Source organism: Epinephelus moara, chromosome 7, assembly GCF_006386435.1.
Source record: "Epinephelus moara isolate mb chromosome 7, YSFRI_EMoa_1.0, whole genome shotgun sequence".
Lineage (NCBI taxonomy): Eukaryota > Metazoa > Chordata > Actinopteri > Perciformes > Serranidae > Epinephelus > Epinephelus moara.
The window spans coordinates 37,457,775-37,485,384 of NC_065512.1; the positions used below are offsets into that span (position 1 = coordinate 37,457,775).

Genomic DNA, 27,610 nt, shown 5'->3' on the forward strand with positions numbered 1-27,610 from the left:
AGATAGATAGATAGATAGATAGATAGATAGATAGATTATCCTTGGATGGTGGACAAAGTATTCTGATCTTTTACTTGAGTAAAAGTACTAGTACCACAGTGCAGTGGTGGAAAGGAACTAAGTACATTTGCTCAAGAACTGTACTTAAGTACAATCGAGAGGTGTTTGCACTTAACTTGCACTTAAACTAATACAATTCAATTCAATTCATTCTTTATTTCAGACCCAGGGGATCCATATCACAATAAAAAAACACAGTAAAAAGACAGCAGAGTACAAATAAGAAAGAAAAATAACACACAAGAAAAATACAAAGCCTTCCACAATGTTCAATGTCTAACATACAGACATGTTCACCAATGGTTCCGCAGTCTGGAAGAAAATCTGACAGAACTGCGTACAGGGTAATACATTTTGAGATATATTAAAATACCAAGCAGTGTATTTTATTTATGTTGTTTTACGTTTATTGAACCAGAAAAATCTCTGCAGATTAAAAAATCTCTTTTTCAAGAGTGTCTAGGCCAAGACACTCTTGAAAAAGAAATTACAGACAGACAACACAGAACAAAAATGTACGATCTAAAACAAGTAATATCTAGCACAAAATGAGATTACTACAAAGAAAAGCCAAAAAGTATGTTAATATATTTTATAAGTGAACCATTAGGCGCAAAAACAAGTATAAAGATGTATAAAGAAAATAAAAACATGTATTGCAATAAAAAGTAAAATTCTCCTCTGAGATGGAGTAGAAGTATGAAGTAGCATGAAATGGAAATACTGAAGTACAAGTAGGCCTACCTCAAAATTTTACTTTAGTAAATGTACTTAGTTACATTCAACTGCTGCTGTTATTCAAATGGACTATATGTACTGTACAGGGGTACATGTATGTTATGTAATAATATAGCATTACGAGCGAGCATAATAGATACAGAGGTCATTGTGATGATAATAATAGCAATAGCACTTGAGAATACTTACAAATGTAATGCAGGAACAGTTACAGTACCAGTCTATTAAAAGCCCTCAAATCAAATTATGTGAGAAGGAAAATCACTCGTGAATTGAATTGGTTGCAAATCATATAACACTCGATCCATAACCTCACAAGACAAGAGGCCATAAGAAGATATTTTAAGGACTGGAAAAAGGTTGGGAATCACTGACCTCTGGTTACCACATGATAAGGTCACACATACATAATGTGAACATCATGTACCACAGTCACATCATGTGTTGTCTAAGTCCTGGTAGGAGTAGTTTGCAGGAGCAGGTTTGTGTCATGAGTGGGAGCAGTAATGTAGGTCAATAGGCCAAACGAAATGAGGTGCAGCAGCAGCAGCAGCAGCAGTGATGGATTAGAGCAGCCTGGCCTGCTGCATAAGAGCTGATTAGTTTACTTTCCTACAGGTCCACTCACAGAGTACATTGACTCTTAGATTAGATTTACATGACCTAATGTCATCAGATGGAAAATAAAAGTCCAATAAAAACAATGTTTAGCCATGAGCGCGTGGGGTTAGAGTTTATTTAGAAATGACTCAGTTATTTATGACTTAGTATTTTCCCCCAGTGGAATTACAGTCACAAACTGCAAATATGTGAGGGGAACTTTTCCCCTTAACAAGCAGAAGTCTGGCAAACTTTGTGCTGTGCAGCAAAAACATTGTTTAAACCCACAGCAGTTTATTTTAAATTCTAGCAGAGATAACAGCGTTTCCAAATATTTCAAATATGCCCTTCTGTATTTGGGTACAGACAAGTCTGTATTTGGTATGCAAAAGATATCTAGAATATTTGGTGAAACATTTCAGCCATAAATAAATCCTGGGTTTGAATATTACATTGAGTGTAGATACAGTGACATGCAAAAGTTTTGGCACTCATGGTCAAAATTTCAGTCACTGTGAATAGGAAAGCAGAAGATGAACTGATTTCCAAAAGGCATTAAGTTAAAGATGACAAATATCTTCAATATTTTAAGAAAGATTACTTTTTTTATTTCATTCTTTTAAAGTTTCAAAATAACAAAAAAGGAAAAGGGTGGAAAGCAAAAGTTTGGGCACCCTGCATGGTCAGTACTTAGTAACGTCCCCTTTGTCAAGTATCACAGCTTCTAAATGCTTTTTGTAACCAGCTAAGAGTCTGTCAGTTCATGTTTGAGGGATTTTCACCCATTCTTCCTGCAGAAGGCTTCTAGCTCTGTGAGATTCTTGGGCCGTCTTCCATGCACTGCTCTTTTGAGGTCTATCCACAGATTTTCAATGATGTTTAGGTCGGGGGACTGTGAGGGCCATGGCAAAACCTTCAGCTTGCACCTCTTGAACTAGTCCATCATTGAATTTGAGGTGTGATTAGGATCACTGTTCTGTTGTAGAAGCCATCTTCTCTTCATCTTCAGCTTTTTTTTCTTTTACAGATGGTGGGATGTTTGTTTCCAGAATTTGCTGGAATTTAATTAATCCTTTCTTCCCTCTACCTGTGAAATGTTCCCTGTGCCACTGGCTGCAACACAAGCCCAAAGTATGATCAATCCCCCTCCATAATAAACAGTTGGACAGGTATTCTGCACCCTTTTTTCTCCAAACATACCTTCATGTATTGCGTCCAAAAAGTTCTATTTTAATTCCATCAGGACACAGGAAAGGTTTACTCCTGATGACTCTTCCATTAAGGTCATATTGGTCTGACTAGACAGTAGTACAGTGCACCACCCCTCCAGAGTCTGATACATGTTCTTGCAGGTGTTTTTGCAGTCAAATGGGGGTTTTGAGTTGCCTTTCTAGCAATTGTACGAGCAGCTCTCTAGTAAAGTTTTCTTGGTCTTCCAGACCTCAACTTGACATTCACAGTTCCTGTTAACTGCCATTTCTTCATTACATTATAAACTGACCAGGGGTGCCCAAGCTTTTGCATGCCACTGTATTACTTTAATAAACAATAGACATAAAATGATGTCAGAAAGTATGGAATAATACATTTTTACTGTAATAACCTTAAATGATAAAGCTGACACAAATGTTATTTATTTATATTGTCAATTGTCAACCTGTTTGTCTGTCTTTCAATACTTTCTCACTTCAATACCCTGCCTGTAGCACTTAGCACACTGGTTCCTACCAAAGTTATTACTCTTTGGAGCTGCAGTGTCTGTATGGACCCAGCATGGAGTGGGGACTGGGCCCTGCTGTGTAAAGGTGGGTGGATCAATACCAAAATATTGATACTATGTTTTCATTTTAAAGATCATTTTGAAGATACCATATACCCATTGTTGTACCCATTTATATTTCAAGAATAAAACTGTCTATGTAAACAACATTCCGTTGTTGTCAACACATCTAGTGCATCCTATTTGCTTCTTCACTGCTGATGTTGTGTTGTGTACACTACTACATGTCAAGCATGCTCAGTGCACTACAATGCACACCCTGTCTGGTTATATTCTATGTGCAGTAATGGCTGAACACAAGAGGGGAAAAATGAGGAAAAAGAACTTGGAGCAGCAGCAGAAAAGAAGAGGAGGTGGGAAATGAGAGTAAATCGGGACACTCTGCTCTCCCCAACATGAAAGAATTTATAATTTTTCATGAAAAAATAAAAACTTGAAATGAAATCACAAGTGTGTCAGCAGACACTCCCAGTTTAAAGGAATCCAATTTCTATTCAGAAGCACATATAAAAACCAGAGATTATCTGTAAATTGACTAGTTATTATTAGACCATTGGGTTCCAACCTGGGGGTCACCAAAATCTGACAGAGGGTTACGGAGCCTTTTTGATTTTAAGGGGTGCAAGAATTTGTTTTCTTTTAAATTATTTAGTGGGCCTATATCTCTGCATTTCATTCATCTCTGTAGAGAAAATTACATGAAATTATTTTAAAGTTTAGATTATTTTTCAAGATATAAAGTTTTAAAAAATCTCACAAGATAAGGGCAGAGCTGCTTAACAGCCTAACAACAAAAGAGCTAAGAGAGCAATGGCAAAACATCAGGAAGAAGACTAGAATTACTGCCCCGTGGTTGTATGACTGCTCACCAGTAGAGTTTCTCTTGCAGTTCACATCCATGTCTGTGAAATGTCTTTGACCTTTAGGATATAAAATGTCCTTACTTTATTATTTTATGCTATTAGATATTAATAATTAGCATATGAATTCTTAAGTTATGGCCAAAAACACATTTTGTGAGGTCACAGTGACCTTGACCTTTGACCGTCAACCACAAAATTCTTATCAATTTATTCTTCAGTCCAGGTGGACGTTTGTGTCATATTTAATGAAATTCCCTTAGAGTTTTCCTGAGATATCATATTTACAAGAAGAAGACACTTTGCAAGGTCACATTGACCTTGACCTTTGACCACCAAAATCCAATCAGTTCACTGTAGAGTCCAAGTGAATGTGCCAAATTTGAAGAAATTCCCTCAAGGTGATCTTGAGATATTGCGTTCACAAGAACGCGGTGGATGCGAGGTCACAGCGACCTTGACCTTTGACCACCCTTGACCACCAATAAGGAGTTCATTGTTAGTTCAAGTGGATATTTGTGCTAAATTAGAAGAAATTCCCCAGAGGCATTCTTGAGATATTGTGTTCACAAGGATGGGACGGATGGACTGATGGACAACCCAAAAACATAATGCCTCTGGCCACGGCTATCACAAACCAGAGACATAAAAACACTGAATTTGTATGAATTTGTGTGCATGATTATTTCAAAAAAAAAAAAAAAAAAACATGATACAGACAGAGAATCATACCAAAAAAACTCCTAAGAATATCAGGAAAACTCAACTCTGATGCAATATTCACAGGGAATAATCTGCTCAAAATGTATCCAAATCACTTGTTTTACACAAACTTCCTGCAGTTGTTGCGTTCACTTTGCAGTTTACCAGTTCTGTACTGTTATTGCCATGCATTAAATATAATATGAAATATCCATAAAATATTCAGGGATCATCAGTTTATTCAGTGATAGAAAAGGAGTTTCTTCAGAGAAAAGGTTGGGAACCACTGATAACTGAGACTTATTCCTTCAGTTATAGCTCAGGCATTAAGACAACGTTGAGCTCTGGCGCCATCGTGTGTAATTCAGACTGTATGACAGGCATTACTATCGGCTCCATGTCGGCAGTAAGTGAAGGCAACTGTGCAATGTGTCGTGCACAGCCTGTGGGGCTGAATTATGTCACAGACTGATAGTGTAGTACAAAGTCAGACCAAACTGTCACAGCAGGACAGTTAATATAAGGGACTATATTGTGTTGTAGGGAGGTCTGGGGTTTGAATTGGTATTCCTGATTTTGTTCATGTGCATGATCCATCATTTTCACAGTTACAGTATTGATTAGATATATTTACCTGTCATAATTTTAGAGTTTCCCTAATGTAATTTTCCTGTAATATATTTGAGTGCTGAAAAAAGGAAAATAATATAAATTCATACACAACATTAAAACTAAAAAAGTAACAGCATAATAAAATTAGTTATTTTCTTATTCACAGAACCTCAGTTATCCCTTTAAACATATAAGATTTAAGGTCAAATGATAATATAACACTGTTTTTGTTCACATTTCTCATACAGAAAAAAAACGTTTACAAAATGTGTTCTCCACAGGCTGTTAGGAGTCAGTCAGAGTCATCTGCCATATGGAGATAGGACTGTGTGTGGTGAAAGGTCTCCCCCCGAGTAACAGCAGCAGATCAGGCAGATGCTGGGCTACATCTTCATCCTCCTCATCCAGAAGGTCCTCTTCTGTGCAGCTCCACTGTTTCTTGAAAGCCTTGTTTTCAAAGGTCAGACAGTTTCCGATCTGCCTTGCATCTTTCCCCATCAAGCCCTCTGTGCTGTTGTCCAGTTCTGAAGACTGTTTGAGTGTTTTGCTCCCGTAGCATTTGTCTGGGCTGAACGTCTCCAGCTCTATAGCTCCCTCTGATCCCAGAAACATGAGCGGGGCAGGGAAGCACTTGTTCTTGAAGGGCCTTAGTTTACCATCCAGCAGCCTGGGTTCGAGTCCTGAACTGGAGCAGGGGCTGCTGGTGTTGGAGTTGTAGCTGGGGCCCAGCCCGGCGCAGCAGTGGTAAATCTTGTCTGGGGGATTTGAGCCTGGGAGTGTGGCGACCTGCACCCAGGTCTGAGTGGTGAAGTTGTACCTCCACAGACAGTTCTTTGGAGAATTCTGGCTCTCACCTCCCCCAAAAAGAAGCATACTGTCCTTGTAGGCCACAGCTGAGTGGCCCACCAGTCTGGATGGGCCGGACCTGAGGAAAACAACCACAGGTGGTTTTAGCAGAAAGGAACACACAAAACAATGTCTATTGTGTGCATAGGTCTTTTTGTGTATGCAACCTCCAGCTGTGACAGTTATGGGGTGGAAATCCTCAAATTGTACTAAACACATAGAGCAAATGCTGTGAAAAACAGCTTCACATTTTTATGAGAACAGCTACTGTTCTGCTTTCAGGGAGATGGAGCAAATGCATGGGTCTGAAATGAACTTTTATGTAACTGGAATCCAGTTATATTAGTCACATATTAATTAATGTATAAGTTACAGTGAATTGGCATTCCTTAATTAATGTGACTTGATCACTTGCTAATAGGGAGCAACAGGAATTTGTAATACATCAATTAAGTATTACTTAAGTATATAATTTGCATCCTTATTATAAACTACTGCCATTATTCTTTCTTAATTGGAAAGACAAGGAAGTGAATCCCATTACTAAATACCTTGGTTCTGCTTTATTTTTCACTATACACATACCGTATCACAATAAGCATTTCCTCTACTATGCAGTCTCTTCATGTCAACCTATGAAGAATGGCACAGCCAGTTGAAAACTGATCCTTGGCTGTTCAGCAGGTGTTGAGACATTCTCATTATTATCCTAACAGGATCAAGTTCTTCTGCCAGCAGTTAGATGTTGGCGTGGCCTGATCAAACACTTCAACAAACTGCTTGTGAAATTTGCTGGCATGGACAGCTGATTCTGAGCATAAATCAAATTAACTTTAGTGACTTGCCATATTATTTATGATGATATATAATGATTCATAAACGTCTTCAACCCAAAGATCTATACAGTCAGCACAGTTTCAAGATTAGTGTGACCAATTCAGTATTTGACCAAATGTCTCCCCTTCTGTTTTTCAGGTATGAAAAGAGTTTTTGCAGAACATTATGATGTCACAATGAAGCTGACCTTTGACCTTTTGGATATAAAATGTCATCACTCCATCATTTTATCCTGTTAGACATTTTTGTGATATTTTGTCATAATTTCTGTATACATTTTTGAGTTATGGCCAAAAATGTGTTTTGCAAGGTCACTGTGACCTTGACCTTTGACCACCAAATTATCATCAGTTCATTCTTGAATCCAAGTGGATGCCACCTCTGAGGAAACTCCCTCTAGGCCTTCTTGAGGTATTGCGTTCACAAGAATGAGAAGGGTGCAAGGTCACAACAGAAATCTAATCAGTTCGTTTTTGAGTGCAAGTGGACGTTTGTGCCAAATTTGAGAAATTCCCTCAAGATGTTCTTGAGATATCACGTCCGCAAGAATGAGAGACAAGAGGTAACAGTGACCTTGACCTTTGATCTATGACCACCAAAATCTACTCAGTTAAACGTCTGTGCTAAATTTGAAGAAGTCCCTTCATGGTGTTCTTGGGATATCACTTTCACAAGAATGGGACAAGCAGACAGGCAAAGGGACGGACAACCCGAAAACATAATGCCTCGGGCCATGGCTATCACCGGCGTAGAGGCATAAAAATAATGTAGTTACAGGAAAGCATTACAAACTATAATGTGAAGGTGCAATGCACATCAGCAGCATCACATAGAAAGGAGAAGCTGTGACAATGCCGGTGTAGGTACAAGATCGGCTCGGCCTGCCAGAACAGCTTGGGGGCCTGCGACTGCCTGTGACGTCACACAATGAGCAAGGGCATGATCAAGTAACAAAACGTGTAGCTCAGCGTGTGATGTCAACAGTGATATGGGAGGGAAGCCGCGGCTGGTCAGTCCTTCACCGATTCTCGCCTAAGTTGGCCCGTCCTTCCCCGTCCTTATCACTTGAAGGTTAATGGCCTCTTCGTTTGCGAGGACAAGGAGGCCGCGCAATTCCTTGTCTCCCCAGTTGCTCATCTTTACAGTGTCTGTCAGGCTTGCGTTTCCCTCTTGCTACTAGCTGCTCATTCCTGCTATCAGCTGTTTCCTGTTTATCCACCACCAGTGGGCCGCACGTGCGGCGTCATCAACATCTCCTCCCACAAGTCATCAACAGCCCCTCCCGTGGGGAAGGCCACCTCATTCTGTTTAAACGCAAAATGGCCCAACATTTGCCGAAAATCTGGCAGTGTAAAAGGGGCTTATCTGTCTGTATCATAGACTGTAGCCCTTTTTAGACAGGAATTGTGCAATTTTGCAGGAAAGCCCAATAAGCCTTCTTTCAGCATTGGCAGTATAAAAACAAAATCGGGGAGTGCAGCAAAATCCTGCCTGCCTACTTTTGTTCATACAGAATGTGCCTTTTTCGGGCCAATGGGGGGCGTGAGCAAGGAACAAAACGTGTAGCTCAGCCTGTGACGTAAACAGTGACGTACTCCGAGGGAAGCCGCGACTGGTCAGTCCTTCGGCGATTCTCTCATAAGTTTGCCCGTCCTTCATCATCGCCGTCATCTGCAGGTTAATGGTCTCTTTATTTGCGGGGGCAAGGAGGGTGCGCAATTCTTTGTCTCTCCGGTTGCTCATCTTTACAGCGTCTGTCAGGTTTGCGTTTCCCTCTTGCTACTAGCTGCTCATTCCTGATATCAGCTGTTTCCTGTTTATCCCAGGCTGCCTCGTTCTGTTTAAACCAAAAAGGTTCCACCAATATGACTACCCTACGAAGCAGAAAATTGGGCACCTCGGATCAACTCGCCAATCTGGCTCTGTGTGTGTCTACACGCTCGCAGCTTGCCGGCAAAAGGGCCCAACATTCGCTGAAAATCTGGCAGTGTAAAAGGGGCTACTATCTATCTATCTATCATGCAAATTGGGCGCAATGTATTTTGTCCGGTTGGAGTTGCCCTAGTAAGGCAGATGTGTGATGTCACAGGCAGTCGCAGGCCCCCAAGCCGTTCTGGCAGGCGGAGCCAATCTTGTAAATACACCGGAATAAAATTTGACAAAAGCCAAAAAAAACACGGTAATTGGTTAGTAGGCTGGATTCCACCAGCCACAGTGGCAGGTGGACAAAAAGTTAATTTCCAAACCTGGATCTGATGCATCAACACTGACAAGTTATAATGTGCTGACCCGCAGTGACATATGTTAGGACGCTGCAGCTGTTCACACCCTAACCTTCACACTGCACCTTAGTACTCTGTATCATAGATTAGATATAACTTTAAAGTCATGCCAGGACTGTTCACTGTTCAGACTGACAGGACTCAAAAGTTTATATGTGATAGATGAGCATGGTGGTCTGTCTGTCCTCTTTAAGCATTCACATTATCAGACTGAAAGAGGAATGTTATAGCTCCTAACTTCCTGTAAACAAAGGACTTTGACTTTGTCATGTGATAGAGCAAGGTGGGGTTTTTCCATTATATTCAACACGGTAAAGGTCGAGGAATAATCTTGGACCATGATCTAGCCAGCATTTTAGGTTTTTTTTGCAATATTAATACTGTATTTAGTTGTGGACACAAGATAACACCTAAAAGGACAAGCTGACAGATGAAGGCACTTCTCACTTGTTTCTGAGGGAGCTCCACATGTGGCTGATGGAATTCCACTTCCAGAAGTCTCTCTGCTCCCGCAAACCTTTCAAGCCCCCAAACAGGTACATGCAGCTGTGGCTGGCAATGGCTGAGTGACTATGTCTCGGACCTGGGCCCGATGAGCCCTGCTGAGAACCATTTAGCAGGGACCAAGCCATAGTATCTGTCATGCACATTAAAACACACAAGTATCTACAATTAATGCACATAGTGGAGCTCACACTGTGTTCTCACAGTAACGTTAAGTAAAAACATTAGTTGCAACACATAACTATCATGATAATAATAAACATCCAGCCTTCTGTATCTCTCACCTACTGTGTGCTGACAACTGCTGAGCAGTTTTCGCAGAAATTATGTTACATAATACCCACTCATGATTTGTACAACTGATCCTGCTTTGTCAAAGGCTAATTTTATTCTCAAGTTAACGTTACGCTGCTCAGATGGCTAATAACATGAATAATACAATAAATACATATAACAACAATATAATGTGTGCTTTTTTTTATATGGGAATAAAAACAACTTTATCTCACCAAAATCCAAACTCCAAAAGTCCTGTGAGGATCCTTTCATGTCTATGAAACCCCCATACACCAACATGGCAGAGCCAACCACCACAGCACTGTGTCCTTTTCTGTTGGTTGGCATTTGGGTCTAAACATATAAACACAGGCAGGATATTTACTGGCAAACCAAAGGTGTCTATAATCCCTAGCAACTTAAAACACCATCGCTGTTGATTTTCATATTGTATTCTTTTAATAAATCTCTATTTCTCTTGTGTAGGTTCCAAGGAGCTTTCAAGGTTCCAGATGGGACGAGAGTCTTAATTTGGAGGCTGTCAGCATACACCTAATCAGATCATGCTGTGTTCAAGACAACCCACTAGAATTGCCTCCAAAATTTTCCTTTTCAGAAACTTTGGATGTCCTCAGAGCTCAAGTTTCTCTTTGAGTCAAATGATATGACTTAAGTGCATGTTCATAAATGCAGCATCTATCACTGTGAAAAATCTATTTTAATCGGAACAAACTTGCCCTGAAAGGTTTATATCTTTGTAAAAATGTACATCACTGATATTTTACATCATGTATTGAGAATATTTAAGGTCTTTGTCAAACAAACATCTCTCCTAAGTTGGTGAAGATAAAAATGAAAGCATTATTTGGTGAAATGAGTGTTGCTTGATTTTTGTACAGTGCTGTGATGCCTTTTTTTCTGATGTTTGAGTTTTACTTGTCAGTTCGGATGACAACAAGGCAGTTGCTCTGCTAATGATAAAAAAAAGTGCTGCTAAAATGTAATACAGGCTAACACTCAGTAAGACTTACTGCACCTGATAGCAAGCGTTTCTTTTGTTAACCCTTAAATTCAGTGCAGTACATTCTGTAATGTGTTGTAGAGTCTTATGACTACAAGCTCAAACATGTCATTATTATTAATTGTTGTGTATTATCAATTTAAACAGAGTCTAATTCTTTACAGTTGCTGTCAATAAGAACACTGACGAGGACACTTGGCAAGAGGAGACCAGAGTGGTCTCATATTATCTGTTACTTCTTCAGATCATCATGTTATGAAAGATGCTATGTACCTGAGGGGAGCTCATCTTTCCCTGGCAATGCACCCATTTCTGATTTGCTGAAAGACACACAACAAAGGAAAATGAAAATAAAGCAGAGTTTAAGTAAAAAAAGAAGCTAAATAACATACCAAAAACTGATGGTAAGTTAATGTCATACAGACAGCTGATTGAGATGAAGGAAGGTAACCTTAATGTCCTAAGTTACTAAAGGAACAAATGGTTTGCATTACTTTATTTAAAATCATACTTGGTGTGAAAAAAAAAAAATCGTGAAAAAAAAAAAATCTTTGACGTACCTCTGTCCCTTCAATATACAGAACAATAGATGACTATACTATAAACTCCCAGATGTGAGCATTCCCATTTAAACTGCTGTACACAACTGCTACATATACAAGGTCCATGATTTTGTAACCATAATATTGAATCATTATCTACCATATATTGGTACTGCCCTCCGGTGGCACTGTTCTGCACCAAAATTGAAATATGGCTAAAATATCTTGCTATAAATGCTGAGCTGGACAGGCAGTAACTACAGGTGATTAAAAATGTATAAATGTGGCGGTAAGCAAGATTGTTTTAAAAACAAACCTTTATCTACAGTCTACGACACACACACACACACACACACACACACATATACATGTGTGTGTTTTTTGTTTTTTTTTCTTCCATCAAAACCCCAAATTGTTTAAACTGCCCTCGGCCTCCCCTAATCAACCCTGTGTTTCCAGTCACAGAAAAAATTAACCCTGACATAAATCCTGAAAAAAATGCAGAAGAAGAAGAGCTGGTGTACATAAAGATGTCATGTTGTGTGGGCAAAATACAGGACAAAATCAAGCTAAATGTAAAAAAAACACAGTGTGCCCCAGCATCTGCAGTGGCATTCAGTGTGGTGTGTGTGTGGCAAGTGAAGAGAGAAAGATGGTGGCTGTGTCCGAAATCACTCACTACTCACTATGTAGTCTAACATATAGTAAGTTTGCCATTATGTAATGCTGTCTGAACGTATAGTGGAAATTATTATAACCTTAGTGGACTCAAAGTATCCAACAATGCACCGTGAAAAGTACTGTACAACCAATGGTCAAGCAATATATCCCATCATGCATTGTGCCAAAGGGACAGATGGACTGTATGGGACAGACACAGAGAGAGCAACTCGATTACAACCTGCTGAACATGTTTGTACATGTTTAAGTTTGTTTTACCAGTTTCTTTGCCATGTAACAAACTGTCAATTTAATGAGTAGTCTGGTTCCCCAGGACATAAAAATAAATCGGCAACTGATCTTTAGTGCTTAAAAGTTACTGTACAGAGTAGAGCAAATAACGCTAGCTATGGTCGCAAGCTAGGTCGCTTCTAGCTCTGATTTGTGCCGTAAAGGCGTAATGCATAACGTTATACATTAAATTCACAAGTAGTTACATGACTGACTGGTAAAACAAACTTCAACACAACAAAGGTCCTCTACATAGAACTCCCTATATAGTGAGTGGGGAGTAGTGAGTGAGTGAATGATTTCGGACACATCCAGTGTGTCTGCACTCGGGACAGGCAGGTGAGCTGGAAGTAAGGTTATCGGTAAACTATGAATATAACAGTGAACGTTCAGTATGAGCTACAGTTTGTAAGAACTGTCAGACGAGTGAAGCTTTTTAGCAGTGTATATTGTTTTGCATTATCTGATCAGCTCTTCGGATCAGCTCTAAAACTATTTCAAATGAATATCTGCCATTTATAATTGGTGGATGATTGACCATTGTCTGTGGGTGTTCAATTGATCTAATCTTCATTTAATCCTTGCTTGTCCCCGATTCTGGCTGCTTGTCCAGGGAGATGTTTATATAGCAGCAACACTTCTGATTATTAAATGCATACTGGGGATACACTAGTTTATCTATAGTACTGACTGTTTTCCCTGGGCCTTGGAGACGTGGAACTGGAACTGACATGCAACAACAAGTTTGTCTCTCAAGCCTTAACATTTGCAGGCAATAGTCAATGCAAGTTGTATCATGCATGCACCTCTACAGTAAAACTCACCAATGTCAAATATCCAGAGGGGATGTCTCCACTTTGTGTATGCAGAATCCAGCATGCCTCCAAACACGTAGAGGAAGCCCTGGAAAGATCAGAGCAGTTAGATTCTTGACAGACTGCTTAGCAGAGACAGAAGCAACATTAAACTTTTTTTATACTATTTCAAAAGAAATTTTTCATCAACTCATCTTGATGAGTGTGTACCTCATGAGCCACCATAGAATGTTCTTCTAGTTCTTCTGGTGCAGCTTCACTGGTGCAGTTCAACTCTGTCCACTCATTACGCACTAAAGTATGACACACAATTATACATTGGATTAGCCGGAATCATGCAACACAGCTCACCTTTCTTTTGTTGTCTTTTCTGGCTTTTAGAAGAGCATATCATACAGGGCAGTTATCTCTGTAGTATATCATGCATCATATGAAATACTTTAATAATAGTGCGAATACGACCTTCACGTTGTCACATTGATTTCAACAAATCTTTTTTTTTTTAATGCAGTGGTAAAAATCCTACTTATTAGCACTAAAGTAAACTCAACAATAGTTGTGTATCAAGCCCTTACCCACGCTGTACTTCCAGAAGTCCCTCAGACAGCCGTTGTCCCTTCCTCCCAGGATGTAGACATTTCCATCATAGCTGCAGCAGGTGTGCTTGTAGCGGTCACATGGGGACTGACTGCTCTGAGGGAGCTGAGTCCACAGGCAAGGACTACTTTGACTCATGGCGGGCATTGTCTGCTCTCACTGGACATCTTCTAAAAGAAGCAACATGTATGTGTTCAGATTAAATATCATATGAAATGTATCCATAGCCCTTTCACAACCAAGGTTTTTTTAATACTTTCATCATGCAGTGGTTTAAGTCTTACAGGACTAGGGGAAATACTCAAATTTTACTTTAGGGTTGTCACATTTTTGTCTGAAACAAAATGTTTAGTCTCTAAGCGCAATAGAGTGCTTGAAGAAGTATTCCTTGTGGTCCAAATGGAAGCTCTTAAAATTCATGATCAGCTTGACCTACTGTGTGCCCTATTGACCTATCAGTAAACCCAGGTGATCAATAAAAATGAAGAAGAAGGCTAGCGAGCAAAGCTGAGTTGGTCAGATAATTACAACACTGAAGCGTCTGAGAGGCAGAGTGTGGAAGTATGTTAGGGTTCTACACCATAGATGGCTAAATGATCAACAGAGAAAAGGATGTTTGCTGACTTTGTAAAAAGCAGCTGCCTCACAAACCTAAAATAATCTGAGGACTCAGCAGCTAGTCTACCCCCAAATGAGGCTGCAGAAAAGAGTGGAGTAACACTGACCTCGTCTGACTGCTTAAAGACATGTTATTTGACACTAGACACTACCAAAATACCTGAATATCAATATTGTGATGATACCATAAGGTTGACTTTTGGTGTTTTCACAAAATATATACACAAGATTTGAGATTTTTGATAGATAATCATCAGTAATATGGATGTCATGACTAAGTGGGTAAAGGCAAACAACAAAACAGCTACAATTATATAGTGATCTGAGACTAGAAGAAATATATCGATATAATATTTCCACAGGCCCTGATGTTTGCCAGAGCACTCTGAATGTCTTGAGCTGAAAATCTTCAACTCAACGAGAGTGGAAAAGCCCCCACATCATCTCCACTTTTTTCCCACTGTCCAGTTGGATTATTTGAGAGACGGGCCAATGGAGGAGAAACTGGTGGTAGCAGCGGTGCATACCCAGAGCTATACGACTTTACAAACCGCAGTTACCACGATCTCAATAGAAAAAAGCAGGTGTGGAAGCACATAAGTGCAGTACTTGAAATGGCCACCATGGAGGTGAAGCTCCTGGACAAAGTGGTGGTCCAGGTGGTGCATTCAGTTGCATAAAATGGCCCAGAGGCCATAAGAATGTAGTAATGCCATAATTTCGAACATTTTAGTGGCATCTTGGCACGCTAAACTGCCAGCTCTGTCAAATAAACCATGCTCGACTTCACCACACCACAGACTGTATGGGTCTGTTGACTGCTGCAGCAGTGGGCCAATCACACATTGTCAGTTGTATCCTTTGACCAGAGAGGTTTCAGTGCGACTTGATACTGGGTCATTTTGGCTGATACCTTAGAGATATTGAGTACCCATACCAAGCCATATTACAGTAGACATGGCAGATACTGTCGCATTAACAAGAACAACACTGCAGGAGACACTGCACATTCCAAAAGTGGAAAAAAGGGAAAATACAAGGATAAATACATACATTTAACACTTCACTTGAGGTGATTGTTACCTAAATTGATGAGATGACATAAAACTGGATCTGCCTGATTCAGCTCAGTGTAGTAGTGTAGTGTCCAGCAGTTCTATCAGTCATATTCCAGTGTGGATGTGTGACAATAAATACAAACAGTACAACCAGAAACACACAAGCAGTTCAGGCAAGCAGGCTGAAGCTACTTCGATAATCAACATGTGGACTGAATATGGTCTGCACTGAGCTGCGGTTCCTATTTTAACATCAGTCCATCTCTGCTTTAAATAAGAGCACAGACCTACAGCCTTCTGCCTCTGTGTCTGCTCCTACATACTGTAGCTGAAACCCACCATGTACTGTATACCACCAAACTACTTCCAGTGGAAAACCCTGCTTCACCACCCTATAAACCTTTATGGTGATAAGAAAATGACAGTCATGTACCTTATGACATTGTGGCTCTGAGAGTAAGTACTGGAAGAAAATGGATGCTCTATTATCCTTCCTCAGCTGATGACACCAGATATCCTCTCTCCAGCTAATGTAGCCTCCTACAGCGACGAGGCTGGCATATGGTATGACAAGCCATTGTGTGTTAGCAGTACACTGTTAGTTGTTATGGTTGTAGTGAGCTTGGCTCCTGGGCTGGGACTGTGACTCACAGAGCACCTGACTGCTGCTATAGGCTCTGGTGTCTGGAGGGAAACACACTGTGAAGCATGGCTCTGGGGACAATGTTATTGTGCAGTTGGCTCCCTCTAACTACAGCCGTAGTCTTTTTTTGGTTTTATTTGATAACTTGGTCATTTGACAACTTATATTTGTTAGAATGACCATAGCGGCTGGATGATGCAGTAAGACAGCAGTCAAAAGGCAATTGTACGGTGCACCATATCATGGGTGTTTATTTACCAAACCAGAAACAGCGGTACAGGCATGGCAGCATTTACAGATGGGAGACCTGACCAGCAACAAAGACAGATGGAAACTGGCACCTTTTATACCCTATTACTGGTGCATTTGATTGGATGCTCCCATTAACAGGTTTTTTTAACAAAATATATTATCTCATGGCTAATCACCACGGACAATATAACCAGCATACAATTACCATAATATTTACCATGACTGCTGTACTGCTATTTACCCCCCCAGAATAAACACAAACCCACTACAATAAATATACATATATACACCAACTACCAAACCCCCTCTTCCTATCCCATCACTTGGTCTCTCCCGGAACCTTTAAGTTGGTGTTCGTACCGCCGGGGACTCTTTTGGCCGAACACCCTGGAGGAGACACAGGAAGGACAGGTAAGAATCTACACAAACAACTCAAACACAGGCCGCAACTTTAACACACTAATGAACACTTTCACATTGCAATATTAAAGCACATTTATGTTATGTCTGATGAACCAAAACTCAACAGCACTTAATTTTAACTGATGTCTATCAATTATGAACCTTGTAGGTACACACACAGTATTGTCTACTCTAACTCCCTCCCCCCCTCAGGTGAAGCAGATCATCCACAACCGCACCTGGCAGAAGACAACACACGTCACCAATATGCAATGTGCAAACTGCTCTGTGCAAATCATGCCAATAAAGTGCAACTATCACCATGAAAGTGCCATGTGCCATTATTAAAGTGCCTAATTAAGTTGTTTGTTTAAAAGTGACATTCATACACAGACCCAGTTGTGCAATATTTACAAGGCCAAAGCCATCAGTCACTAGTAACGAAGGGCTCTTCGTTACAATATTACAACACATTTTGCCATCACTATGATCAACATTGACACTTATGTCACGCACAGTGGACATTCTAGAATTATTAAAACAATGATGTAACTTCAGTGCTTTGGACACAATTGTTACATGTAAAAGTTACATGTTATCACTAGTTGTGCAGCACGACTTACACTGTCACTTTTTTGTAGTTGGAATTAATGACAAACTAGAAAAAAATCACAAAAAATTCCCACATTTTTGGTTTTAATTTCATTCAGTCTTGTGGAGAATAGTTTACTTCTTGGAAAACCCCTAAAAATTCAAGACTTTAGATGTGTTATTTGCTCCATTGCACTGATGGGGCGCGTAAGGCCATATGCTTGATTTTCATTATTGATTTTCATAATTTTTTAATCTGCAAGCTGTATTTTTTGATCTATAAAATGTGACTATAGAACCAGATAGTGAAAAATGCTGGTGATTTCATCAAATATCTTGTTCTCTCCAGCCAACAGTCTAAAATTCAAAGATATTCAGTTTACTACTTTGTTATAAATTAAGTCTAATTTATATATGGGGCACACAAAACTTTAAGTGTGTCGCTTGACAGAAATGAGGTATTTTAGACAGAAAAGGGTGTCACACGTCACTTTTCATTCAAGTCATGCACATGGAGAATTTTGTTATGTCATGGACAATATCATATTTTGCCGCGCAATGTGATTGTTAGTGTAACTATCGCTGCCAAATAGTAGTTCTAAATCCACACCGACTTCGTCCTGCATTCAGTGACTGTCCACAGAAGCAGCGGTCTGTTGTTGTGGAATAAAGAGACAAAACACAGGATTTGACATTTGAGGGTTTACCAGAAAGAGAAAGAATTGATAAATCATGACTATTTATAGTGTCTGACACACAAGCAGTATCAGTTGACAAACCTACAAGCTTTTCTATACTTACATTAAAAGTAGGGATGCATCAATATGGATTTTTCTCAACCGTTAGCAATAACCTAGAATTACCTGCTTCTCATGGCTGATAACCGATACGATAACCAATAATTTCACATTTTTGTATTTTACAGAAGTGTATAACCTGCAGTTTATGTACACCTGAGGGTAAGAAGGCCTAAGATGTAGTGAGAAAATATGGCTGATTTAATATTTCATAGCTCTGACCAAACCAAATCAACCTGACATCACTATTACTAACACAACAAAAACAATTAAGAGTTCTAACTTTTCCATACCTGCAAACATTAGGCTGTGAAAAAGAGGGAGATTTTCTGGGGTGCTGTCAAACGGCCTACCCTCAACGCCCCTGCCCCCATATGACCCTACATGACAGATGAACATAATAAATACAAGGATGTGAAAGTAAAATGACTTTTAATCAGTATTAAATGTATAGTTAACGGTAAGAGAGAGGGAGATTATGATGCCCAGCGTTACTGTGTAATTCTCTGGTGTATCAGCTAAGTGTAGAAACTACACTGCAGAATGGAGTCTCTGCTAACAGAGACAAACAGTGACAGCTGACTCATATGAACAGGTTGATTGTGTATCGGCAGGTCTGCGTTACATCTGGTGTATGAAATATTTCATCATGCTGCATTTTTATAAAGGCACCCAGGCACTGTCTCACCATCCCATTATAGACTAGCCTAACTGCCAAGTAGAATAGCGATGCACAACTGATTCACCTCACACATCAACCCTCAACTCAGACAAACAAGTGGCTGTGTCTTGATAATAACAATAATCACTAACTGTAGCATCACATGGCTAGCTGATATTAATACCTTTAACAACAGAGCCGAGTCTATCAAAAGCTTGGTTTTGGATGTAAGCCGCTGCTGCTAATTAGCTTGTGCTAATGCTCTGGAGAAGGTGCTTCAGTGCAATGTCTAACCTGTTCAGCGGTCGGAGATCAGACCCTCAGCACAATCCTGTAGTCTTCCTCTGGAACTGTGAAAGACGCCCACACCGCAACATGTTTTGCCCTCTAGATAGCATGCTGCAGTTGTTCTTCCTCTTCTCTTTATTTATTGGTGACTCGCAAACCAAGTTTAAAGGTACATGCACTGACACCCACTGTGTCGGGATGTATAGATGCTGCCCTTGATAAGTTAATAAAAGCAGTATGGCTTCATATTATTCATTTTGTTCCTATTTATTCTGCGATACTTTTAATTATCTGAATAATGTATAATTATAAAAATGTCCCATTATCTGCCAATAACTTATCAGCTCGTGTATATCATGCATCCCTTAAACAGTGTTTCCTGTGATTTAAGCTGCTGTTTCCTGTTATTTAGATTACCAGTTGTTATTTAGATTACCAGTTCTGGGAACAATTGCTTCTCCTCACCTACCCAACTTTGGTCAGAGTCATGTCAGGTCATCTGGCTGAAGTACACTATATCAGCTATATCCAATACATCTACACTATATGAGTGGCCAAACTGCCTTCACCAGACTGACTGACAGTAGACATTTACTGAACCAAAATAGTTTTCATTCCAGTGCCACATAAGAAATCAACAGAGTTTGTATTGATTCACTGATTTTATTTCTCTACATTCTTTGATTTTATTTAGACTCAAGCCTTAAAAAAACACAGGGGCTCTGTGGTTACCATGGAGATGACTAAAACCTTTCACCAAAGCATATACTGAAAACGTCGCACTGCTCCTCATATGTGTCAAGCGCAAAACCATAAATCAGGCTGTTAATGATTCATTGATTATCCAAACAATGGTTGATTCGGCTTAATTTTCTGTCAATCAACTGAAACACAGTGATATTTATACAAGGATTGACTCAGCTGCCAGAAAAAAAAAACCAAAATGGAAACATTCACTGAAAAACAGATGACTCACTTCAACAACCTTTGACAACATATAGGCTATAAAGATACAGTACATGTTAGACAAGGTTTAATATTTTTGCTCTGTGTGTTTGGTTATCAACACAGTAACTTTCCACAACGCAATAACAGCACATTAAACTTTTACGCAGTGACTCACGGGCCATAGGCTGCTGCAAAATTCTCCTTTCTCTTCACCTTGACAACATTGTGGCCTCTCCACTACATCTTATCAAACTGTCACATGAGCAAACAGCTCTGAGGTCATGACATGGCATTAACACACCTAGCCCTGCCTTGTTAAGACACCTGAATGCACCTTGTATGAAGAACGATGTGGCCAGTAGAACAAACAAAAAGCAAAAAAAAGAAAAGAAAACACCACTTATTCGTAAGTCGATTTTATTATTACCCCAATAAAATGAATACTGATAATGTAAAAAAGGATTAAATACACTATGAGAATATCAAATATACATTGACATCAGTCATGGAGGAGAGACTAAGGGGGCGATCACAAAGAGATGAAACGCTAGAAGCCCGACACCAGTAAAACCATTGTTTTCCTTAGATACGGCACGTCTGACCGGCGTTCAAGCGTCTTTTTATACGAGCGTTTTTCCGGCGTCTTTTTAGACGCGCGTTTTTGTAGACGCTTCTTTTTAGATGCTGAAAAGTTAAGATATTTTCAACTTTTTGAGTGTCAGATGCCAGTAGCACCATTCGTCATTGTCGTCATTGGCCCAGGCAGCCAGTCAAATCCTCATTCCTGTTTTGTTGTGGCAGTTCCGGCAGTTTGGTCATTTACGGCAGTTTACGGCAGTTATGAGCGACAGACAACACAATGCAATCCGAAGACGAGAAATTTATCCTGACAATATTTGATTTTGAAGAATTATACAACACACGCACACCTCAGTACTCGAACAAATACAGGAGGAGACACGCATGGAGCTGTGCGAGCAGCGCAACGAATTTGTCTGGTGAGTACAATGTAACTGACAATGACGATCGTCGTAGCAGCTAGTTTACTTTCAGACAGTGGGATATGTGAGAGGGCTGGTGACCATATTTCGTAGTTCACAGTTTTTGTGCTGCATTTTTATGTATGAAAAGTGCTATATAAACAAAGTTGTATTTGATTTGATAGCTCATGATAGCTTCATGTAAGCTACTGTCTCTACTGTCTTTGAGGGAAACACTATATTCAAGGGGAGACATAGGGAGATGACAGGAGGTGTGTGTGTGTGTGTGTGTGTGTGTTGTGCACGAACCCCTGCTCCACAGGCACTCCTTGCTGGGTTTTTGTGTCTAGCGCGCATTGAATAAGCGCTTCCAGCATTTCAAGCGTCTTTGAAGCGTCCGCGTCTCTAGCGTCTCATTTCTGTGTGATCACCCCCTGACATGACGTGACATGACATTAATATTAAATTTGCTTGTCTAATTTGATATCTTATCTTAAGTGTATCTGGGTGAATTAAGGTTTAATTTTACCAATTCAGTAAAATAAATAAATGTATTTGAAAAAAGAAAACCTTGCATACCAAAAAACAAACAAACTTTGAGACACTACAACTCTGCTGTTTACAACAAGGAGTCAGTGGTACTAATTCAATGATTTACATTAATTTTTGAGGATGTAGTTTGTGTTGTTTCATTGGAATGCATTAAGCCATTTAAAGTAGTTTTGCTCTTCCACATGAGCTGATTAAAGTGTCAACAAAAACTGAACGATTTATTAAAGTCTTGGGATAATTATTACTTTTGGTTTTTAAGTGTATCTGTAGTATGGTCCAGTAACTGGCTGTATTTCTATGTAAAACCTGTCAATCAACTAAACAAAATAAACAAGACTGTGCAACATTACAAATGTAGAGGAAGCTTTTTTTTTTTGCCCTGACACGTTACTGAGGAGTTTCCATATCTTCAACTGAGTTTGTATTTTCAACTTGTATTCATGAAGGAATTTATCAGCACTGAATACCTGACACATGTCGACACACGTTGTAAAGTAAAGGTAAAGTTCCACTGATTGTCACACACCTGAGTGTGTGAAATTTGTTCTCCGCATTTGACCCATCCCCTGAGGGAGCGGTGAGCAGCAGCGGTGCCGCGCTCGGGAATCACGTGGTGAACCCCTAACCCCCCAATTCCAACCCCTGATGCTGAGTGCCAAGCAGGGAGGCAATGGGTCCCATTTTTATAGTCTTTGGTATGACCCGGCCGGGGATCGAACCCACGACCTCCCAGTCTCAGGGCGGACACTCTACCACTAGGCCACTGAGCTGGTAACGTTGGTTCATTGAGATATCAGGGCTGCTTGGATATAACTTTGCTCACAATAACTGAGTGGTAGATGCTTGGGGAAATGAGACTAGATTACTTTGTAAATAAGGTTCTGTTACCCTTTCTGAATTTTCATTTCGGTTTAGCTACAGCATTACAATATTCACAGGGTTCCCACACATTTTCATGGACAAAATTTCAAAAACTTTCCATGACTTTTCAAGGACCCATAATAACATTTCCATGACCATTCCCAACATATAACACAAACAGAACCGTATAGTATTATACTACAAATGTGAAATTGTTACACAGGGTTATGAACACGGAGTAGTAGAGCTCCCAGACTGGGAGATTGACAACCAACAGTTTGGTTGACTCATTGGTCATTTTGTTGGAAATAAAAGAAAAAACAAGAATGTTCCGTAACTTTGAACTACCACAATCTACTTTCAGAGCAGTTAATGGGGTTACCACACATTTTTCATGGACAAAACTTTAAAACTTTTCCATGATTTTTCAAGGACCCATAATACATATTTTTTCTTGCTCTACTTGCCTAGTGTTTGTCAGCATGTCAGATTCAAACTCTATTCTAACATAATATTAGCAACCTGGCTTACATGAAGGGAGAGACGGAACATGGGGAGAAAATAAAGAAACGTACGTGATGGAACAAAACCTTGTCACACATCAACATTAGAGCTACATTACTTTCAACAGTTTAAGAAAATAAATGCCATTATGTTACATTAAATGGAAGGTTTTCCACAGAAGGTCACTGTAACAATTTAATTACTCACAACAAAATTCCATTTCTTTTTTCCCAAACTTTCAATGATTTTTACTAATCGCCCCACTTTTTCAGGCCTGGAAAATGTGACTGAAATTCTTTGACTTTTCAGGTTTTCCATGGCCGTGGGAACCCTGAGTATTGGTGTTCCAAGTGACAACTGAAAATCCTTGGCTGCCCGTGTGCCCAATTGCTCAATTTCAAAAATGCAGTTTAAAAGTTTTTAGCATAGGTATGGAAACTTTAGGATTCATGACCTTACATGCTAAAACACACTGTCACAGCATTATTTTTCTTGCCCCACTTGTCCAGCATTATCCAAACATATAACATCCAAACTCTATTCAAACAAATTTCCAGGTAGCTGGTATACACAAAGGGAGAGACAAAATGTGGAGAGAAAATGAACAAACATGCATCGGCGCATAGCTACGCAGGGCAGAACTATGTTGCTTCAACAGCTACAGAAAATAAATTGACCATAACATCAGGCCTACATGAAGTTTAAGGTTATCCACAAAAAATAACAATTCATTTCATGACACACAACAAATTCCTTGACTTTTCCAGAACTTTCACGGGTTTTACTAATTCAATGACTTTTCCAGGCCTGGAATATGTGATTGTGGAATCCCGTGACTTTTCCAGGTTTTCCATGACTGAGGCCCTTATCACACAGAAAGTGTTTTAGCAGCTGGAGGCAGTTTTAATTGATTTTAATGAGAATCCAGCTTCTTGCTCGCTGTTTTATTGTTGCTACGCACCTCACGTTCAGTGCTCCAGGCGCCAGGCATTTTTGCTGGAGCGCTCTGAACTCCTCAAGTTGTAAAACAAAGCGTCCCACGCCATCTCCACTTTTTTCACATTTATCTATTGGATGATTTGAGAGGTGGCCTTCCATGGTGGTCATGACAACAAGTTTACAAATGGTAAACAATGGAGGAGAAACTGGTGGTAGCGGCTGCTGGATACCCAGAGCTATACAGCCCGCCGGTGGACAGCAAGTTATCTAACTGCCCAAGTCATCCTAAAATACGCCTGGAAACTGCCATCGTGGAGGCGATATTATTTGCTGACAGCCTCTCACCCTCAACCAGAGCTAACGTTAGACTGCTTGTGCATTTAGTAACTAGCAACTACAATTACTGTGATATAAACAGATAAATGGTAGACTGATGGAAGACCTTGGTGGGGAGTTGATGGCGTGGTTGCCTGGCAAAAAGCAAGCTTTTTTGTTTGTTTGTTTTTTTATTAGTGGCATTAAATTAAAAAAAAAAAAAGACACTGATGTACCCTGCCTCCACCACAGCCCTTTAGGACTTTACACTTGTCTGTGGTACTCACTGAAATTTCTCAATTTGAGGTTGTTCCATGTGTATTTTACCTGCTTGTTCATGACCATACATGTTTTCTGAATGCTGTTGCTAAATGATGATGAACGGTTGGAAGTGTAAGCGACTGTAACAGGATGTGTCATATTAGTCTGAGCTAATACTTCACAGGAGTCACTGAAAACTCATGTTGCAACAACAACATAATTTGATCGAAGATTTTAGTGGCCGTTCATCTCAATTCACCACACCAGGAGAAAGTAGCTAGCTGCTGTGGGGAAAAGTATATCAAAGAAATATCATGGCACAAAAACATGCATGTTCTACTCACTCCAAATGCTATATTGCTTTTATGTTTGCAGTGTCCAACGCGTTTTCGTGTTGGCTGTGATGAGAGAGCACCTTTAAAGATAAAGTGACCCTTTGACACTGAAGAGCTTTCCTCTCATTAATATCACAGCTGTGCTTCGTCGAACACTAGTTAACTTACTATGTTAACTGCTACGCGTTTACATAACGTTCCGTAAAATAGTTCTTTTTAGTTATTTTACAATGTTACAGTGACTGTTAAGTTGTTTGTATGTTTCTCCCTTCTAAATTAAGCAATTTAACTGCCCTTAACATGGGTTTAATTTTTGATTTGAAAGCTGAATTACTCAGACACATATTATAATATCTTTCTTAAGTTGGTAAAGTCGGCACAAGGCATCTAACGCATAGTTATCGTTAGCTAGGGCACGTTAACGTTACTAGCGTTAGTCGATAGCGTAACAACCACTTACGGAGGAATGCGACCCGTTAATTTACGTCTCAGTTTCCAGGGGAACACCTATGTTTATTTAGGAGTCTAAAGTGGCTTGATTAATGTAATGTCGATTATAATTTTATAGTTCCTTCTATCAGTGTCTGATCCTGACAAATCAAAGCGCAAACAGGGCAACGTTAATAACGGTAACACTGAAGAAGAGGAAATGAGGAGGGGAACTTTTTTAGAGCCTCTTTGCAGACTGTAACGTTATCCGATGCAATAAGCATACAACAGCCTATATTTAAGCGCCGAATTGTTTTTATCCTTCTAAAATAGTGTGACAGGCATTTTATGTATGGAAAAACTTGCTGTAAACAAAAATCTGTTACTTACGAAGTCCCAACTGCTCCTCTTCGTCCGATTCTCTGTCTGTGAACGGGCTTTTGATGCATTCATGGTCTCCTCGGAAATTGTGATTTCTAAATAAAGTGGAAAATCTGAGAAATACCTGTTGCTTATTAAAGAGCTTGGTTGGACAGGTCATTGCAGAAGAGGGACATACAGAAACATATCGATATTAAAAATGTTTTCAGAATAGAAGTACTTAGAATTAAGTTTATATTACAGATAAGATTTCAGAGTCCAATTTCTCACATGCTAAAGTGCTCTGATTAGTAAACCAGAAGTTAAGTAGTTGTAACTAATTTAGATGGTGATATTTGTTGATAAGGGCTACAAATTACTAATTTTGTACAGAAATGATATATTTATTAAAAATAAATAAATTCCGGGCACTTTAGTAATGAGAAATGAGCCAGTTATTAACGTCATGTAAATGTTTGCTAACACATCACCCATAAAGGTTTAAAAGCTCATTACTGTGAGACTGTGAGATATAGCTAGCATTACCAAAGGCACTTTTGTCGTTAAAAAATGACAATGCAGCTTTATCTTACCAAGTTGTTTGTTTGTTAGGGACATTGCAAACACATACATTTTTTCAATGTGTCAGAATTAGCCGATGTGTTTCCTCTGTAATTTGCAAAGCTAAGCTACCTGTTAATAAAATTAAGACAGTTATAGTTTTGCCTAAAGTGATATTTACCTACAATGTAATAGCTTAGCTTATAACCCGATTGCATTATAATTAAATAGGCTACATGGTACTTTTGTAAAGACTTGCTACTTTGTAACTCACTCACTTAAGCATGGGAGCTATATCCCACTATTCTGAATTGTCAGCTGTTTAAACTGTTATTCAGTAAGCTAATAAAAAAATTAAATAAAAATGATTAATTCAATTTGTAGAGACTAAAACAGTAGTTATTTTATTTTATTCAAATAACTAAAGAAGTGTTTAAGCCAAATTGTATACGTTCAGATTTCCTAAAGAAATGTGCTGTTTGGTCACTTCAAAGGGAAGTTGTATTTAAGAAAGTGAATAGGCTACAGGCTGGCAGTTTCAATGCAGATTCAATGTGGCAGATGCTGATGTCAACATAGGCGTAGATTTCAGGGGATGCAGGGGGCATGTGCCCCTCAATATTAGAAACAAGTTTGAAAACTCAATTTGCTATTTTCTGAAGACATTATAATATATACACTGAACAAAAATTTTAAATGCTACACTTTTATTTTTGCTCCCATTTTTCAAATGTATTAGTTAAAGAGGCAACAGACAGCATCTTTTCCTAAATATATCATTATGAAAATAATGTGGGTTGCACAGGGTAGTATACACAGTAAAATCAGACTATCAGCGTTTACATAGGTTACTTAGTGGCTTTGCAATCTTTGTAATAAGCTTCTGCCACCGGGGGCGAAATTTTGCGGGAAAAAAATTGCTTTACGGCAGGAAACGCGTCATGTATTGCGAAACTGGTCAGTCAGCCAATCAGGGACTGGAGCTGGTCCTCATGAGGAGCTGGGCATGAGATAGTTGAGTCACGAGCACAATGGCAGACGGGCATGAGATAGTTGAGTCACGAGCACAATGGCAGACGGACAAAGTTTGGAGACAAGAGAAAAACGGCCTAGCAAAATAAAACAAGCTCCTCTGTCTGAGGAGGCAAAGAAGAGCAAAAAGGAGAGTGATAAAAGAAGAGGAAAAACAAGAGTAAACCTCAGTCAGGTGTTCAAGAGATGGAGGGAGCTCC

General features: G+C 39.5%; 1 protein-coding gene across 2 annotated transcripts; it reads right to left on the reverse strand.

The window, feature by feature from the left end:
* Positions 1-234: 234 nt before the first annotated feature.
* si:dkey-3d4.3 (actin-fragmin kinase) lies at positions 235-25,902 on the reverse strand. Of its 2 annotated transcripts, none has more exons than XM_050048343.1 (8): positions 25,848-25,902; positions 14,002-14,193; positions 13,637-13,719; positions 13,436-13,514; positions 11,392-11,438; positions 10,331-10,451; positions 9,765-9,954; positions 235-6,277 (listed from the first exon to the last, which is right to left on the reverse strand). In XM_050048343.1, the coding sequence occupies exons 2-8, from the start codon at positions 14,168-14,170 to the stop codon at positions 5,638-5,640; spliced, it is 1,329 nt and encodes a 442-aa protein (XP_049904300.1). In that variant the 5' UTR covers positions 14,171-14,193; positions 25,848-25,902; the 3' UTR covers positions 235-5,637. The 2 variants fall into 2 exon arrangements, with proteins under 2 accessions (XP_049904300.1, XP_049904299.1); XM_050048342.1 differs by lacking the exon at positions 25,848-25,902 and adding an exon at positions 16,955-16,973.
* Positions 25,903-27,610: the final 1,708 nt, after the last annotated feature.

Coding starts and splice junctions, on each gene's coding strand:
- si:dkey-3d4.3 (XM_050048343.1), bottom strand. CDS start 14,170: ATGCCCGCCATGAGTCAAAGTAGTCCTTGCCTGTGGACTCAGCTCCCT. Junction 13,720..14,001: donor CTTCTGGAAGTACAGCGTGG/GTAAGGGCTTGA, acceptor GTCATACTTTAG/TGCGTAATGAGTGGACAGAG. Junction 11,439..13,435: donor CCTCTGGATATTTGACATTG/GTGAGTTTTACT, acceptor TGTGTCTTTCAG/CAAATCAGAAATGGGTGCAT.